The 18,335-nt window shown below is 47.0% G+C and overlaps 1 protein-coding gene across 3 annotated transcripts in view; it reads right to left on the bottom strand.

Annotated features, from left to right (window-relative positions):
* LOC138480867 (probable global transcription activator SNF2L1) overlaps window positions 1-18,335 on the bottom strand; it is a 1,964,402-nt gene that overhangs the window by 1,331,975 nt on the left and 614,092 nt on the right. For all 3 annotated transcript variants that reach the window (XM_069612650.1, XM_069612651.1, XM_069612652.1), the window contains one exon: window positions 10,736-10,915. In XM_069612650.1, the coding sequence (XP_069468751.1) occupies window positions 10,736-10,915 (180 nt within the window). The remainder of the gene's footprint in view (window positions 1-10,735; window positions 10,916-18,335) is intronic.

Genomic DNA, 18,335 nt, shown 5'->3' with positions numbered 1-18,335 from the left:
GGAAGATATGCTTTGGTAGCAGTCTTACGTAACCTGTTAGAGCACTCGCCATGAGTGCTCTAACCGGCTGCAGGCTCTGGAGGCTCGCAGCGACGCCCTGCAAGGTAAGCAGGATGATGGGGAGAATCGCTCCCGTAGGAATATATTCAGATCCGGGGTATCTCTCTAACTGTGCAAGACAACGACCTACCAGACTTTAAGACCTTGGAGCTGCCTGAGGACACGACAATTGAACTTGACAGGGCCCATTATGTCACGACCCGAGCTAACCCGAGTACACGTCTTTAAAATGAAGGAACGCATAATGGCAGTGGCCTGACCACTGCAGACTGTCTCCTTTCACAATATGTCACTCTCCCTGTAGTATGATCTGGCCTCTACGACCCTGGCTAAGAGGAAAGCACTCAGGCCACTGACTGAATGGCTACGCGCCAGAGAGGTGTCTTATAGAAGGGGTTTTCCTACGGCGTTCCACTTCTCTTAATAAGGGAAGCGTTAGGTGGTTTGACCTCTCAAAGGGGTTGAGTGTCTCCTGCATACTGGAGAGGGGGCGGGTGTTGCGTAGGAGTCCGAGCCCCATGCCAGAAGCCTCACAGAAATGGATGAAGGTGGGGACGGGGAGGAAAGGGAGTTGGGTTAATACGGCTGGGAGTGAGTGATGAGGATCTTGGGCATGGGGAAATTCATTGAGGGATTGGCGGGAGTTGGGGGGAAGGGTTTGAGTGTGACGATGTTGCCTTCCAAGTTGGATTCCCCATTGGAGTTCTACTCATTTTTAATGTTTGCTCTTGTTTGAGCATTTGATGAGGTTGGAATATGAGGGACTGGGTGGGGTGAGGGGGTTGGTTACAAAGGTTAAATGTGGGATTGGTGCTGTCGCTACTGTTTTCAGGGGGCATACTTCGAGATGGGATCGAAAGTGGGCTCAGGCTTGGACTCTGCGGGTGTTCTGGCTAATGTAACAATTGATATGGAGTGGGGAGAACCTGGTAGTTTTGGGCACGTGGAAGGTTCAGGCAGATTAAGGTATAGGTCCCTTTCTGTGGTCTTTCTGCATGAGACTCACCTACTCATGCAGGATCATCAGTGAATGAAAAACTGGCTGTAACCAAGACCATTCTCTGCTTCTGGGGGTGAGACAAAACGTGGGGGGCCATATTAATTGGTGAGCAGATCCCCATCATTAGGGGACAGGGTCCTGTGGGATCCCCAGGGTAGATTTGTCTGTGTTAAGGGCCTAATCTGGGAACATATAGGCCCTCATTACGATACTGGCGCTAAACCATGGCGCTATTAGCACCATGGTTGGTGCCGGTATCGTAACAAGTCCGCCAATGTTCAATGGGGAATTACCACCCCATTCCAAGGTTGGTGGGGCGGTAATTCCCCATTGAACATTGGCCCTTCCCCATTCCCATTGTTGCCCCATAGGGCTCAATGGGACTGGGGAAGGCGCTAAGTACGGTACCGCAAATTGCGGTACAGTACTTAGCACCAAGGTCCCTTTGTGGGTCCCTACTTTAACGGCTGGTCTAGACCAGCCGTTCAGGTCGGGTCCCGCAAAGGGACCTCGTAGTAAGGCGCTAAGTGTTTAACGGCGCCGCATCCTTTTTTGGCGCTGTTAAACACTTAGCACCAGGGTCCTAATGAGGGCCATAGTCACATTGATTTCATTATATGACCCTAATGTTGGGCAGGATGGATTTTTGGAGTCCTTTCTCCTACAGGCGCTTCCATTTGCAGAAGGGCAGGTTCTGCTAGGAAGGGATTTTAACCTGGTCCCCAAATCCTTGATTGGCAAGGCTTTGCCACCTACAAAGCTAGATTTCAAAAATGCTATTGCCTTTGGGTCACTCCTCTGGGAACCGGGGCTAGTTAACGCTTGTCGGCTTTGCCATGGGGAGACAGATTTTTTCTTTTTATTTGCATGTTCACGGGGGCTATTCCAGATTGGATCTCATGCTCACACCCAGTTCATTGTTCCCATGTGTTCGTGGGGTGGAAAAAGGCACTCATATATTGTCTGGTTATTCCACTGTGTCACTTGCCCTGTTGATCGTGGGCAGACCTGAGATGTCCATACGTCCCTGGAAGCTGTATGACTCGGTCCTCAGAGACCGAGTCATTTCACGTGAGACTGGGGAGGTTATTTCTAACAATTTCCAGGAAAACAACAACTCTAGCCCACCACCAGAGACAGTCCGGGATGCCATGAAGGCGGTTGTCTGGGAGAGTAAATCAGTAATTCGTCGGCATATACTAGGCAGAGGCAGTTAGTCTGGCTACCTTGGAGGGGGAGGTGCGGCAGGCGGAACAGAGGCACAAGAGGACGGGGACAGGTGGGACTTTACGGGTTCTGTGAACAGCGCGTAAGAAACTTGCGGATAGGACGGACCAGACAATGTTGAAGCTTAAGCAGCATTATTATGCAAATGGGAATTGGGCTAACTGCCTCCTGGTGGCTAAATTACAAACAATTCAAAGCCGGAATAAGGTTTTGGCCCTACGTGACAGTCAGGAGGCGGTGCAGAGAGGTGAGGGGGATATAATGGGGATATTTGAGTCCCAGTGTTGCAGGACTATCCCCTATCTCGGAGTGTGTATACCCAGTAGAGTTTCAGATGTTTTCCGATGTCCTTTTCCACCACGGTTTCAAGAGTTGGTTAATGAGCTGCTCAGGTGGGGTTGTCAGGAATTCTCGTGATTTGGCAGGATTGTGCTAGTTAAAATGAATCGCATTCTCTGATTAGTGTACCTCTGCATGGCGCTGCCAGTCTGGGTCCCGAGTTTTGCATGCTTCATGGTAAGATTCGAAAGTTTGTATGGGGTAATAAATGGGCTAGGATCTCTGGTAAGGTATTGCTGCGGCCTGTTGAGGTGGGTGGCCTAGGTGTCCCAGGCGTATTCCGCAAAACTTGGCCGTGCAGATCTCCCAGGTGATTACCTGGCACGACGCCAAGCTACAGCCGAAATGGAAGACAATTGAACAAGCATATTCTGTGGTGAGTCTGAGTCAGCTCACACGTGTAGAAAGGAGAGGTATGGTATTTCTGCGCTGCCAACAACCAGAAACACAGTGTACTACTTGGGGTGGCTTTCTCAGATGGGAAGCGGCACTGGGTATAGGTCGGCTTACTCCTATCTGGAATAATCCTGGGTTCCAGCCAGGTTGTGATAGGTGGTTTGAGGGTGTGGTTGGCTGGGGGGCTGGTAAGCTTGCATCTGTTTGCTCTTTCCAAAGCTGAGCGGTTTTGTTATGCTCAGTTGTGTCATTGGGTTTCTCATCCCCTCATGAAATGGGGGGCCATTAGGCCACTGAACTGGTGGTTCGGGTGGGGCTCTCTCTCTCTCTCTCTTTCTCTCTCTCTCGGTCTCTGTCTGTGTCTCTCTCTCTCTCTCTCGGCAGGGTCTCTCAACTCTACAAACTGTTGAACACAGGGGATCCAGTTGTGTGCCTGCCATACATGGGGAAGTGGGAGGACAATGTGGACGAAACTATAGAGGATGAAGTGTGGCTGAGGATATGGGGGAGGATGCTTAAGTCCTCCAGGTGTGTTACAGATAGGGAGTGCTCTTACAAATTCTGCTACCGGTGGTATCTCACGCCAGAGAGGTTACATCATGTGTCAGCTGATTACCCTCCAATTTACCCTCCAACCTGCTGGCGTGGCTGTGCAGGGTTGGGTTCCCCGTTTCATATGGTGTGGATATGCGGTAAAGTGGGCCTCTTCTGGAAGGAAGTACCCTCTAAGATTAAAGACATCACAGGGTTGTCTCTTCCCATGGTTCACCAAGTAGTACTGTTGGGCGACATGTGTCAGCTGATTACCCTCCAACTTACCCTCCAACCTGCTGGCGTGGCTGTGCGGGGTTGGGTTCCCCGTTTCATATGGTGTGGATATGCGGTAAAGTGGGCCTCTTCTGGAAGGAAGTACCCTCTAAGATTAAAGACATCACAGGGTTGTCTCTTCCCATGGTTCACCAAGTAGTACTGTTGGGCGACACAGGCGATAGATGATAAGCGATAGGTGGTCCTGAGGTGGTGGGTAAAGATTTGGGACATCATGGTTGTGGACAAAATGACGGCACTATGTGAAGGACGTTATTGCAAATATGTCGCTGTGTGGAAACCTTTCGTTGACTTCGTAGAGCACTACCCTGCATTAGTGGCTAAGCCCCCGCTTTTGCAGCACTTCTCTTTGCTATAACAATATCAGCCTGGCCAAATCAGAGGTGGGAGAGAATGAAGGGGGCATTGTGGAACTGGGACTGTCTCTTACTATTGCACTGTAGATTTGCCATTTGCTATGGCTCTGTCACCATGTCATTTTTAATGGTAATTGCTATGTTCCTGTACACATCCTTTCCCACAGTATGTTAAATAAAAGTTTTATTTTAAGAAGGAAAGTGTTTAAAAAGGAAGAATAAATGGTTCCAACAAAAGTTCTTCAAGAAAGAAAGTCTTGTCTCCAGAGGGTAGTTCCCTTTCCCTGGATTCTTCTTTACTCCTTGAGGTTTTTATACACAACAGTTCTTTGGGCCTCTCTAGGCCAACTACCAAACTTGAACACAAAAACTGTCTGACTTTACAATATCGCTTTCTTTCAGGACACCAGTGTCCCAACTCACTCTCGTGGGCTCAACTGTCTTCTACACTGAAGTTCGGCAAGAGTCTTTAGCAGCAGGGCGCGATCCTTTCAGCGTGCCGGTTCTGTGTTCCGGTGGGATGTTTATGCTTCAGTTTCCCATCACGCTGCAGCACGTTTAGAGTCACCAGTCTCTCGCCTTCTCTCAGGACGCTGTCACACTCACACCTGCTGCTTTTCTGTCGGTCCGCACATCTGCTTGTGAGCTCCTAGTCCATGCCAAGAGGAAGTCTCGGATATTGTTTTCCCGCTTCCTTTTTAAATTGGTTTGGATCAATTGGGTGAGGGAAAACCCTGGCCCCAGCACATTGGTTCTCATAAGTGCTCTTCACTACTCGGGGGCCTCTCCCTCGTCTCGGTACTGTGATGAATCTGTTGATGTCATCATTTCTTAAATGTGGGAGAGCCTCTCCCATGTGGCATGGGGATGGCAGCCGCTACTTGATCCTGACACTAGGGACGGCTTTATGAGGGAGGATCACATGGGGGGAGGCGACCCAAAGGGGGCTAGCATGGCAATATCGGATGAAAGAACATACCTTCCTTTCCCTTTTGGGGATATCCCCTAAATGTCACATGCCTTTATGGCTCATTGTGCTAGCTCCCATCAGTCACCCTTAAACCTTATTGATAATACTCGTCAAAGTGACATACCCAGAACTGTTTTCCAATCCTATACATATGGAAGTACTGGGACGAGGAAGAGGACTGGAGCAATGAGGATGACTAAGACCAAGAAGGCAACGCAACGGCCTAGTCTCTGAAAGGCACTCCACCTTGCAGGGAAGTTTAAATTTACTCCAGCTGATCGAGGTGGCCGAGAAGAAGAGCAGGAATGGGAAGGAAAAGTGCCAGAGCCGGGTAACACCACAAGCTGGAGACATGCCAGTCCGCATGCTGCAGCCCAGCACGCCGGGGAGAGTGGGGCTAAAGAAACGCCAGCCGTCATAGGGGGAAAGCAAGAGACAGGGAGCCACATACCGCAGAACAAGGCACGGCGAAGGAGCAGAAGCTGACGGACCACACGCTGGGCCGGCAACCTGAAAGGAGAGAGAAAAGAGAACAGCAAGAGCTCACTGAACCAACCGGTAAGCCTGGGGAAGGCTAACAGGTTACCGGGTTGCTTTAGGGTGAATGCTGCTTCACACCAATAACAAAAGAGACGCTAAGTGAAGCCTGTAAAGAGTTTAAAGGGGCTTTGAAACAGAGAGCGCATAGTTCGCTGGTCCCATATGTAAGAAAAGGAAACCAACTAATTGAAAGTACAGAAAACAAAGCAAACTGTGTCAAACAAGAGTTGTCAAACCAATATTGGGCAAATATTACTCTGTTGGCGAGAAGAAAGAAAGCTGCATTTAAGTCCTGGTAGGAGAGTACACCAGGCAAAATCAAGTATTTGAAAGAGACTATGGGCCTCATTACGAGCATGTCAGTCCGGTAACAACGGTGCCGGAAGGCCTACCGGCACCGTTGTTACCGGACCGGCACACTCCGAGTCTGCGGGCGGCTGCCATCCCGCCCGTCGGGTCTGACCTGGTGGCAGGACTGCACCCGCCCTCAGACTTTCCGGGAAGCACCGGCACCGTTATTAATGGTGCCGGTGCTTCCGTCATCCCCATTGAGTCCTATAGGACTCAATGGGAGTGGGGATTTACATTTTTCTGGCGCCTGACTTTCAGGAACACTGGGGTCGTAATCCCCTGGTGTTTCCGTGGAGCCAGGCACCAGAAAAAAACAACTCCAGCGGCAGCCTGCTGGTTTTTTGCCGGAGTTGTAATGAGGCCCTATAAGTCAAAAGCTTGGGGAAATACATACCAGACCTGGCAGGGAAGTATACCATGCAAGTTCCCAAGTGTGAGAGTGAAGTAAACAAGTAAAAGCACTGGCAGTAGAGTATACATGGAAAAGTTGACTTTATTCAAGTGAAAGTGAACAACATAAGGAAAGCACCAAGGAAGGCTCATGCCCCTTGGCCCGTGAAGTAAATATTGAGGACAAAAGAAGTCTTGCAGGGGAGCGTCTTCTTTCGTCCTCAATATTTACAGGCATTCTGCGGGTCTGGGACTTGCTTTTTGAGTTGCATCATTTCCTTTGGAAAAGGGAATCATAAGGAAGATGCATACCCTTAACATTATGACTTGTTTGAACTGGTTTGTGTTGTGGAAAGAAACGTGGTGAAAAGAGCATTCCCAGGAAGTAAACTGTTTGTGTTGTGGAAAAAAACCAGGTGAAGCAAGCTATACCCTGGAACTGGGAACCTTGTTCATTTGGAACCTTTTGTTGGAGTTTGCCATTTCTTTTGAACTTTAACATGTGTGCACTTACTAGGCCAGAGACCATACCCTTAGCACCTTATAATTACTTTTGAAGTGTGAGGGCTAGGATAGGATTTCAGACACAGGACATTTCATTTTGGACATCCTGGCACTGGACAGACCCTTAGGTTTAGTTCAGGTAGGGAAATGCCTCCTAGAGCAGGGAAGGGCTTTTTCAACCCTTTTATTATTTCAATAAAAGTCTATAGCAATCACTATGAGTCCTCTGTGTCTGCGTCTCATTCCTGGTTCATCACAGTACATTTACTCACCCAGAGTGTAGTAGGGCTCTTCCTTGTCTCTGTATTTAGAAGGAGGTCTCCCTTCTCTTTCTGGAAACACAAAATAGGCCCTTGGGGAACAAAGTCATGAGGATTAGTATCTGGAGTTTAGGGAAGATACCATGTCTCACCTGGTGAGTCCACCTCGCTCCCATGAGGGTTGTCTCCCCTCATTTGGTCCTCCCTTAAATAGTCACCCCAGGGTCAGGTAGCTTCTGCCTTTGCCTGACCACATGAGGAGGGACGCTCTCTGGGAAAGCAAAGATGACATCACCAGATTGGTCACAGTGGCCAAAGATGTATTGTGCCTTTGTTGCTAGCCACCCCTCCCACCCCCCACAGGATGCTGTTGTAGCTGTAAGGTGACTCGATTTTTTCTAACTCATCCCAATGTGTAGAGCAGGTTGATGTTCGACTATAAAGCATCTTCTGTTGTGAAGCACCCATCACCAGATCTTTGTCCAGGTGGCACTACATATGAAACCATGGCACCATAAGTGCATCACTACGATGGCAGGTTTCTGGTATGATACGGTGTGTGTTGGAGGGCTAGAGGAAATGTTTAAGATAGCTTACCGGGTTACGTATGTGCCTCGGATACCTGTGTATAGCCTGTAGGGGCGAATTTGGATCCCAGCATATGAAAGTTGCAGGCGGCCCTACCCTGTGAGGAGTCGGAAATTAAAGCCCAATACAAAGTTGTCATGTTTTTGCTTAAAGACTTATTTAAATGAAAATGGGTGGTAAATCCCTATCTGACCCTTTTCTAAAGAGGAGATTAGCTACCTAAAAACCCAAAACTAAGGATCTGTATGTGGCCGGACGTCAATAACTGAAAAGCCGTCCTTGTGTCCAAAACATCCTATCCTGACTGTCACACTACAAACAAAACAGTAAAATGTGAAAAGAAATGTCTTCAACCTGATATTGGCAAAAAAAGGGTTCACAACTGAAAATTAGAATAGCTTGCATGCAAAGGTTCTCCACGGTGAAAGACCTTGGACCCAGAGGGTGGTTCCCGTCCCCTGGATTCTGAAATGAGAGGGCAATGTCTCTGTTACTAAAAGTTCCTCTGTGTCTCTCCTCGATTCACAACGTACCTGTTAGGCAACAAGTTCTGTAACAATCTTCCTTTAACACAAGTGTCTCCTTTGTCTAGCAAACACTGTCCTTCTTTAGTATTTCTTGTAGCTTTGCAACTCGCCTGGTATAGTCGCCTGCCCTGACTCTTTTTGCAATTCCAACTGCCTGGTATACTCCCCTGCCAGGACTTCTCTTGTGTTTCAAATGCCTAGTATCCCTCCTTTGCCAAGACTTCTTATGTGTTTCAAAGTACCTCTGTATCACCATAACTGCATATACCATTCTTGGCTTGGAAGATCTGTCTGGAGTAATGTTCATTCAAACTTTGCCCCACAACTGCATCTCATGCATAAGTATCTTCTTGGCTCTTGAATCTGTACTTTGCCTTTTCTGCATTCAAATAAGCTTCTTGTAGTTTCTGTATTAGCAATCTCATAACATTCAAATTGTCGTTGACGCGGTCGCCGAACACCCCCGGGTCCCCACTTGCTTTGGGTGACTCACCAGTTCTCTCCAGCATCTCTGGTTCTGTTTATGCTTCTCTTGCGTGGCTCTGCCACACGCTCCCCACTATGGATTGTGCAGACTTCCTTCCGGCTTCCTTTGCAGCTCCTTGGTCACACGCCTTCTTCCCTTCAGGTTCCGGTATGGAAAACGCTGCTGAGCTCCCAGGAACTCTCTCGCGGCTCCGGGCAACTCCACGTCATGTCCTGATCACGCACTGAGTTTCTCATTCTGTCTTGCCAAACTCCTGGCTCCGCCACACTGGTACGTGTCTCCCGCCCTCAAAAGCCTCTGCATTGGAACTGACGTCTTCTCCTGTACTGCCACCCTCAGCAGTGCGGTTGCCATCTTTAAATGTCCTGCGCACAGGAGATTCTGTAGAACAACTAGTCTGCACATTGTGCTTCGGGCTCCTGTTACCGTGTTCCAACTCCTTCATCCTCCTCATCTCAGTACTTCAGTGATTATGGGAGTTGGAGTCCATGGGTGTCATAGGACATATAGCGTTTAGATCATATTTCTCCATGGTTTTACATGAGTGAACATTTTCACATTTAGGAATATCAGAAGCAAAAAGGGTTTTGTTGGAGTTTTATGAGTGTAGGTCATAGATGGGGGTTTGACCTAAAGAATGTTGGGAAGAGGTTTCTTTACTTCCTCTACAAGGGGGAACAAACAGCTGACAATAGACCATTCAGGTTTTGGGTATTAGAGGGTCTTCCTCGCGGGAATGGGGGGTTACCGCGTCTCAAACAATTAAGTCATGATATCTCCCCGGTAGTTGTCTCCTCCCATGTGATCCTATCTTATAAAGCCGCCCCGAGGATCAGGTAGCAGCTCCCGGCCCCTGGTCAAATGGGAGGAGGTCACCGCCGGGGAATCCGTGATGACTCCACTGGATTCATTGCAGCACGTTCCTAGTATTAAAAAAATTGGGTAATAACAGCAATTATTACAAAATTAAGAAATAGGAAATAAAATGCTTTATAAAACCTATTATTCTATAATTATTTTTGGACTATTATTTTGCATAGCTTAGTACCCCTTTAGGTGCACAAGTAGTCCATCCTCATCTAAAGCATGGGTTAATCTGTTATTGCTTCTGCTTTTTATCTTGAAAGGCTATAGTGGCCTGACGTCTGCACATGGCATGAATCTGATAAGGGCATCTTTTGCATAGCATAAGGATTAAATGCTCAACAATCTAGAATGGCAATAGTGTCTAATAAAAGCTCAAAAGTGCAAAATGTAAACAGGCTCAATCTAATAGAGACTGCTTTCCCATCTTGCACAATTGCTTGTGGCTCCTGATTCTGCTTGTCAGGATGACCCTAAATATATATTTCGAGATGGTCCATTGAGGACCTGTACGGGTGGCTTAGAATTGCACTAGAATTGACAGAGTCTAAATTCAGTGCCAGTTATGTAAACTTTTTTCACTTAAGGTGTAATCTTTTGCTGCCTGTATTCTGGGGATAAGATTCCAAATTCGATCCACACAGAGCTTTGCTACTCACTGCTGCCACTACTTACTCTAATTAATATACATCTGGTAGATCAGAACTCAGGGGCAACAGATTAAGGCATTGCTCAGATCTTGATATTAACACTCTTGGCAGAGTGTAACTTTCTTTATTGAAACAAGCATGATAAGATACATGTATTGCTGACCAGAGAATGCCCTGTACATATGGGACTAATGTCGCCGGTAGGGAGTTCCTGTGAAATGTTTGTAAAATAATGAAAACTGTATCTGCAAAGTGGAACAGTGCTGTGGAATTCCGTTACGACTTAAACCAGAATCAGTTATTCTGTGGATGTAAACTAACATTTTGAAACGAAGTCCAATTATAAATACCTCCAATAGTTATTTTGTATCCAATGTTTGCTGTTCTTGTTCACTTACCCTGGCATCCTTGTCACCAATAAGACAAACCGCATGAAGCGTTGGCACCCAGCGTTTAAATTCATTCATCCAGTTGTGTAATGTTGACTTCGGAACCAAAACCATGTGTGGTCCAGGAAGGTTTCGATAATGTTTTAGATAGCCAAGCAAAGCAATGGTCTGCAAAGTCTTCCCAAGGCCCTGCAATTCAACATCCAAAAATATGAACGTTTACAAATGAAACTGGAGTTGTTCAACTGACATTAGGCCACTGTAGCGTGGAACTTGTGGCAGCTAAGCAATTTTATTTTATAAGCAAATATGCAGCCATAATTATCATGACAATGTATGCAAATGAAATGGCACTGGACATATTAGAACTAATTTGCATGCATAAATACAATTTGAGATCAAGATCATAGTGGTGATTGCCTGTGTCGAGCTAAGGGGGACATTTACAGGGGTATGAGATGTTTAATATGCATTGACGAAGTCTAAAGTTTTAGCTGATGTATAGGCATTCCTCGGGCCGTGGCATTATATGTATAGGCACTTATACGTACCCCATTTGACAGCCATTGCCAGCAGATGTAATACTACGAGTGAGCCATCGATGAATTAATCACAAAGTATTTACTTTCTATCATGATTGCCTACTTTTTAGTTGTGTCTGAAAGCAGGTTTTTCAGATTAGTGTAAGGATATTTGGTCATTCTGCTCTCTTTTTCAAGCTTGCTGTGTATGCAGACGCAGACTTTTCCTTCATCCCAGTCCTCCTACTTTGTCCCAGTCCTCCTCCTTTTTCACAGTCCTCCTCTGTCGCTACAATTCTTCTCCCTATAGCTAGTCCTTCATCTGAGATCTTCTCATTAATTCAAATCCTGGTCCTTCGTCCCAGTCCTCCTCTGTCCACCTCCTCCTTTGACGCAGTCTTCCTCATCCTTCACCAGACTCCTTCTTTGTCCTCTGTCCCAGTCCTCCTCTTCCTTCATCCACCATTCCAGTCTGCCTCCTTTGTCCCGCCCTCCTTTTCCTATGTCCCACTGCTTTTTATCCTTTACCCCAGTCCTCCTCCTCCTATGTCCCAATCTTCCACCTCTACATTCCAGTCTTTCCCCTTTGTCCCAGTCCTGTCCTTTCGTCCAAGTTCTTCTCCTTTGTTCTAGTCCTCCCCCTTTTCCTTGGTCCCAATCCTTCACTTTCTCCTTCATTCCAGTATTTCTCCTCCTTGGTCCCAGTCATTCTCCTTCACCACAGTCTGTTTTTCTGACATCCCAGCCCTTCTCCTATCTGCCAGTCTTGTGTCCTTGTCTTTCTCCTACGTCCCAGTCATCCTCCTCCTCCTCCTACGACCCAGTCCTCCTCCTACGCCCCAGTCCTTCTACCCATTCCATCTCCTTCCCCTTCTCCTCCTCAGCACACCTCTTTCTCCTCCTCCTTCTTCCTAGTCCTCCTCCACAATCCCAGTACCCCCCTCCTGCTCCTTTGTCCGGCTCCTCCTCCATGAACTGTTAGGTCCAGATTCAACAATGCCATGGGGGGCACACATACCAGTTGTGCAAGTGACGTGGTGATGTTGAGGGTGACATGGTGGGTGACATCGGGATTGGGGACGTCACTGAATGAGGCACTGATTGCATAAGGTGATACAGAAGCAGGCGCAGCGCGACAAGTCCCATGGTGGAATGCAATGATGTGTGGGTGTTTTGGACGCAGTATGGAATAGCTGTATAGAGCGGGCACCGGGTGGGGGTGCAAGATGTCTTGGGGGTATTTGGGGTGCAAGATGTCATAGGGGGGTATATGGTAAGGGGACCTTTCAGCAATATGTGAACAATAGAGAAGCCATTTTGTCTGTAGGCCCACATTAGGAAATAATTTCTTGCAGACAGCTCAAGCAGTATGTATTTCTTGAACATTCAGCAGAAACAGGCTGCTGAAATTTTGCATTTTGGATGTTTCCCAGTAGAACGTGGTCACAGCAAAGTCACTGTAAGGGATACTTTCGAGGCCAATTAGCTAGGCACCTGGGTGCATGAGAAGTATTGGTAGAGAAATAGAAATTAAATTTGGTTACTTAAACTCCTGTCATGTTGTGATATTGTTTTTCAGACTACACTTGGCAGCAAGGCGTGAGAAATGAGCTGTGGGGGCCCAGAGTATTGGGCTATGGGTTACGCGGTGTGGGATGAAGGGCCAATCAGCAGGGAGAGGTTCCAGAGTCCTCGCTGATTTCTGCGGGACACACCATTGGTCCGACTCCGTGTGAATATCTCACCCCTCGCCATCTCAAGCCATTTTGTACATTGAACATTGCCAACCAATGTCAAACACGTGTTTTTGACTGATCAGCACAATCACGTAATTGAGGGGCGCTGTGGGAAGGTTTGTGATGCCATGAGGGGTGGCATCTCCGGCCCTTGAACAACGTAGTGCCGAACCCAGCCAACATATTATGTAAAATACCCACAGAAGCGACATGCTTCACTTGATTTAAAGAATGCATTATTTTCCATCCCATTGCATCTAGAGTCACAGTATTTCACTGCATTCACATATCGCGGGACGAGGTTCCAACATACTTGTTTACCACAAAGGTATTGCGAGCCACCTAGGTAATCCAGGTGGCCCTTAGCAACTTGCAAATGCATAGCAATGTCACCCAGTACATGGATGACCTCCTGGTGTGTAGCACAAGAGAGGACCAGTGCAGAAAGGATTCAGTTACACTTCTGACATTGCTAGCAGGTAAGGGGTGCAAGGTAGACAAGGAGAAATTGGAGTACTACCAAAAGGAAGTAGTGCACCTAGGAAAGATAATATCAGTAGATGGCAGGAAGATCACTTCAGAGAGAGCAGATGCGATACACAGCACACCACAGCCACACAAGGTCAAGCAGATGCAGCAGTTCTTAGATATGTACAGTTATTGCAGGGCTTGGGTCTTCCATTATTCCACATTTACGAAGCCCCTCCTTCAGGGATTAAAAGAAGCACAGAAGGTAAAAGGCCCCATAAAATGGACATCTGAAATGAATGAGTCATATGCCAAATTGAAGGAAGCGTTAGCACACGCACCAGTTTTAACAACCCCAAATTATAAAGAAATATTATTTCTGTTCTCACATTCTAATAGCACAGTGATGACGGCTGTCCTCACTCAAAATAGGTCACAGGGACACAAGCCTCTGGCCTACTACAGTGGTCTCCTAGGCCCAGCCATTCAAGTCCACTTCCCATGTAAGCAGGGACTCGCCACTGCCATTTGCCATCGAGATATCAGCAACAATAGCGATGGGCTGTGCAGTCATGCTCTATGTGGAGCTTTCACTTTTTGCGATATAATATAAAAATTACAAATTCCACATTGACAACCTGGAGAGCGTTAGGGTACAAGGTCATTTTGTCCAACCCAGCAATTACGGTAGTGAGGTGTCGGGTTGTCAACTGTAAGGAACTCATGGTGGCAACATTAAAGACAGACACAAGTAATCACAGTTCAAGGGTGTTTATTGAACAATGAATGCAGGGTGGAAAAACACCTAAGCTAAACCTAAATCTAAGATGGGAGCAAGCATTAAATGAAAATTAAGGCAGTCCTAGTGGTGTTGTATCAAAATAAAAGGGCCTATACTAAAGAAACCTATTATCAGTTCCTTACAACTAATTACAGAAAGAGTGTGGGATATGGTATCGAAATAAAGGAAACAGGGTTCAAATAATAAGTCAGGATGTGATTGCCTTGAGGTCTCCCTTCCCCACGTTTTTAGCATGGGACAAGGGGGGACTGTGGAGCACAACACATGCTCGAGCTTTCTCCGCACGAGCCAACATTCCAGCTATCAGGTTCTTCAATAGAAAAGTCTTTTTGCAGTAAAAAGTCTCTTGCCTTCAAGGCCTGATGCATCCAACAAACAAACACAAAGTTCTGCTTCACATATACTTTGGGTGATGGCTTTGCCCCTGGGTTCCCCTCTTCTGGGCACAAACCCCTCAGTAATTGTATTCAGCACATTCATAAGACAGTTCCTTTCGCAGGGAACTTTGGGTGATAGCTTTCCCCCCATGGATCTAACTCGGCCGGGTTCAGATCCCAAATGACAAGGTGACAGATACCTTCCACTTGTCTTGCAATACTCCTTGCTTCACAAATCTTAATGGGCCTCATTACACGGAAGGCGGTAATCCAGGGTGCTATTAGCACCCTGGACCATGCCGGTAAATTACCGGCACCGCCTTGGCGGAAAGGGGATTTACCGCCCCATTCCAAGGTTGGAGGGGCGGTAAATCCCCTTTCCGCCATTGCCCTTCCCCATTCCCATTTCAGCCCCATAGGGCTCTATGGGAATGGGGAAGGCGCTAATTACGGCACCGCAATTTTGCGGTGCCGTAATTAGCTCCGAGGTCCCTTAGCGGGTTGGTACTTAACGCCTGCAAGAAGCAGGCGTTAGTTCCTCCAACCCGCAAAGGGACCTCGTAGTAGGCCGGTAAGGGTTAACGGTCACCGTTGCCATTAACGGTGACCGTTAACCCTTACCGCCGTCCGTGTAATGAGGCCCAATGTCTTTTTAAACAGGTTTTTGGGCTTTTGCCCCTGGTTGTCGGCTTCTCTCTGCCGGGTTCACTCCTGCTGACTTTTAAAATAATTCCACACAGGACTTTCAAACTCTCCCCCTTTCATTAGCATCCCTCGCCCGGGTTTACTCCTGCTAATTTCCGCAGTTCATCTGTTAGTTTTCAACATGCAAGATTCACTTCCCTTAGCTTTCACAGTTCATTGTCGGTCAAAGACTTTCACCGGTACAGAGGATTTGATGGGACCTCCGTTGACCACTTTGACCTATCTTCGCCTCTTCCTAAGGCCTTCTGGTTATGGTAGTCTTTCTACCTTCGGGTAATCGCCCAGGGTTTCCTGCTTCCTGCTTGAGCACCCACGTGGTGCCATACTCATCTGCTGCTGGTTTTCCCCCTAGTTTCTCAATCGTATCTTTAAAAGTTCAAATTAGCCTTTGGCTACTTTTCGTTCAACACATTTCGGTTTCTTATCGACACTCCCTTTGACTCACCGGCTGTGATGAACCGCTTGGATTTGGAGTCAAGGTTGGTAACACTGAGACAAGCGTCTCTCCCTGGCTTGGTTATCAGCGGAGGAGGGTCTTGCATACCGTAGACATCTGCTGCAGCACATGCTGGTTTGTGTTCACAGTCTTATGTTTCCATCTGCTGAGGTTTCACAGGCCTGGACCGGAATGGGCAAGGTCATTTCTCTCGTTGGCACTCTCTCGGGATTCGCCGTCTTTCGCCTCCTCTTGAACTGCCATGCTGAGTTAGCCTTCACGTTGTGCGTTCTGCCTCGCTCGTCCTGTGCTCTTGTGCGCCACCTTTTATCTTTGTGGGGAAGGGAAAGGGCTGTCAGGTGTGTGTGACATTCATGTCAATTGCCTGACTTTGCCTGTCTCTTGTATTGGGACATGTCAGGTAAACGGCCCTGGTGTTAGTCTGTTGTCTTATGTGTAGTGCGAGAGTGTTCATGTGGAAAAAAGGAGGGGGGAGTGCTTTGGAATGTCCTACGTGGTAGGATGGGGAAAAGGTGGCGCAAGAAGAGGGGGGATACCGCATCTCGCCCGTTGGTGTCCCACTCCCCAAGAACCCCCCTCCTGGTGATCCTCCCTCAATGGTCCACCCCCAGGAACTGGATCCAATAGCGATGGCCGTGTCCTGGCCACCTGGATGATAGATCCCTCAGGACTAGCTAGGGAGACACCTTTAGGTTTCTCACATACCCTTCCTCCATGCGATGTAGCCACATTTGTTTCACAGGGGAACCGGGAAAGAAAATCTACATTTACTGGTCTTTTCCTTTTCGGTGTTCCACAGTGAAACAATAGGGTTGTAGGTCTAGAAACCATCGCATGACCCTAGGGTTGGATTCTTTGTGTTGGCTAATTCAAACAAGGGGTGAGTGGTCTGTAATAAGTGTGAAATTTCATCCTAATATGTAATACCTAAGATGGATAATGGCCCACTTGATGGCCAAGGCCTCTAGATCCAACACAGAGTAATTTATTTCAGGTGGGAACAACTTGCGGCTGGTGAACAAGATGGGATGTTCTAATCCATCGCAAACCTGGGATAGGATGGCTCCTAATCCTGTAAGGGAGGCATCTGTCGGTTCGATAAACTCCTTAGAGAAGTCTATTAGCTTTAGGAGTGGGTTCTGACACCGCGTTTGCTTTAAAGTGTTATAACATATCTCATCCTCGTCATTCCAATTAAGTTTTTGGGGTTCGACATTCTTAAGTTTATCTGTCAGCTGGGCTGTTTTGTCCGATAAATTAGGGATATATCTCTGGTAGTAACCTATTAACCAGAGAAAAGCTCTAAGATCTCTTTTAGTTTTGGGAGTTGGTGTACCTAAGGCAGCTTTTACCTTCTCATGTTGTGGTTGTACATTTCCGTTCCCTATAAAGAAGCTAAGATATTTTACGGCTGATTGGGCTAATCTGCACTTAGCTGGATTAGCACTAAAACCAGCGTTTCCGAGGACTTTCATGATGGTACAAAGATGGAAGAGATGGTCCTCCCAAGTCTTGCTATAAATGACGATATCGTCAATATAAGCTCCATGGAAATCAGAATAGGGTTGAAGGATTTTATCCATGATGTGTTTGAAAGTGGCTGGCGCACTGTGTAGACCGAAAGGTAAAACTTTAAATTGGAATCATTCTAATGGCGTTGAAAACACACTCTTTTCCTTATCTGGTTCATAGGCGGGATCTTGCCAGTATCTGTTGGTTAAATCTAGGGTAGAAAAAAAGGTGGATGCTGCGAGTTTATCATTAGATCATCAATGCAAGTCCGATATGGCATTAACTTGACAGAAGTCAAAACAGAATCTCGAGGAGCAGTCAGCTTTAGTGACCAGCATGATAGGATTAGACCATGGGCTTGAGGATGGCTCAATGATGTTAGCTTTCAACATTTTGTTGACTTCCTTCATCAATATCTACTTACGGGTTTCTGAAAGTCGATATGGTTTTAAGTATACCACTTTACCCTTAGGTGTTCTGATATAGTGGTATGTATTCTTTACTCTCCCTGATTTATCCGAGAATACATTGGGAAATTAAATTACTACGTCCTTTAAATCTTGGTGGTGTTGAATAGGTAACTCGGAAGGAATTAAATCAAAGTTATCTATGTCCTCGGTACCCATACAGGGTAGTACTTTGCCATGGGTGGCTGACGGGTTCTCTTTCCACTCTTCCTAGAACTTTACGTGATATAATTGGATTTTCTGTTTCCTATCCGGTTGGAGTTCTCTATGCGTGCAGGTTCCTGTCCTTTCTACTATTTCATAAGGTCCATGCGATTTGGAGACTAGTTTGTTCTCTGAGGTTGGTAAGAGGACTAGCACTTTCTGTCCTATAGAGAATGATCTTAAACTTTTTAGTGCCAAGGACGAGATATCTCGTCCTTGGAAGTACATACGCAGTGCCAAGGACGAGATAGCTCGTCCTTTTTGGCACCTTGATCACACAAAACTGTAATCCAACCCCCGGGCTATGTGAGGGGGAGGTCCCCCCTCACTGCCAGGGGGCTGGATTACCTTCAGTTTTAC

The sequence above is a fragment of the Ambystoma mexicanum genome, chromosome 5p (assembly GCF_040938575.1).
Source record: "Ambystoma mexicanum isolate Mex_15411 chromosome 5p, UKY_AmexF1_1, whole genome shotgun sequence".
In the NCBI taxonomy this organism is placed as follows: domain Eukaryota; kingdom Metazoa; phylum Chordata; class Amphibia; order Caudata; family Ambystomatidae; genus Ambystoma; species Ambystoma mexicanum.
Note: the sequence above shows the minus strand (reverse complement) of the source record. Positions and strands in the feature narration are given on the sequence as shown.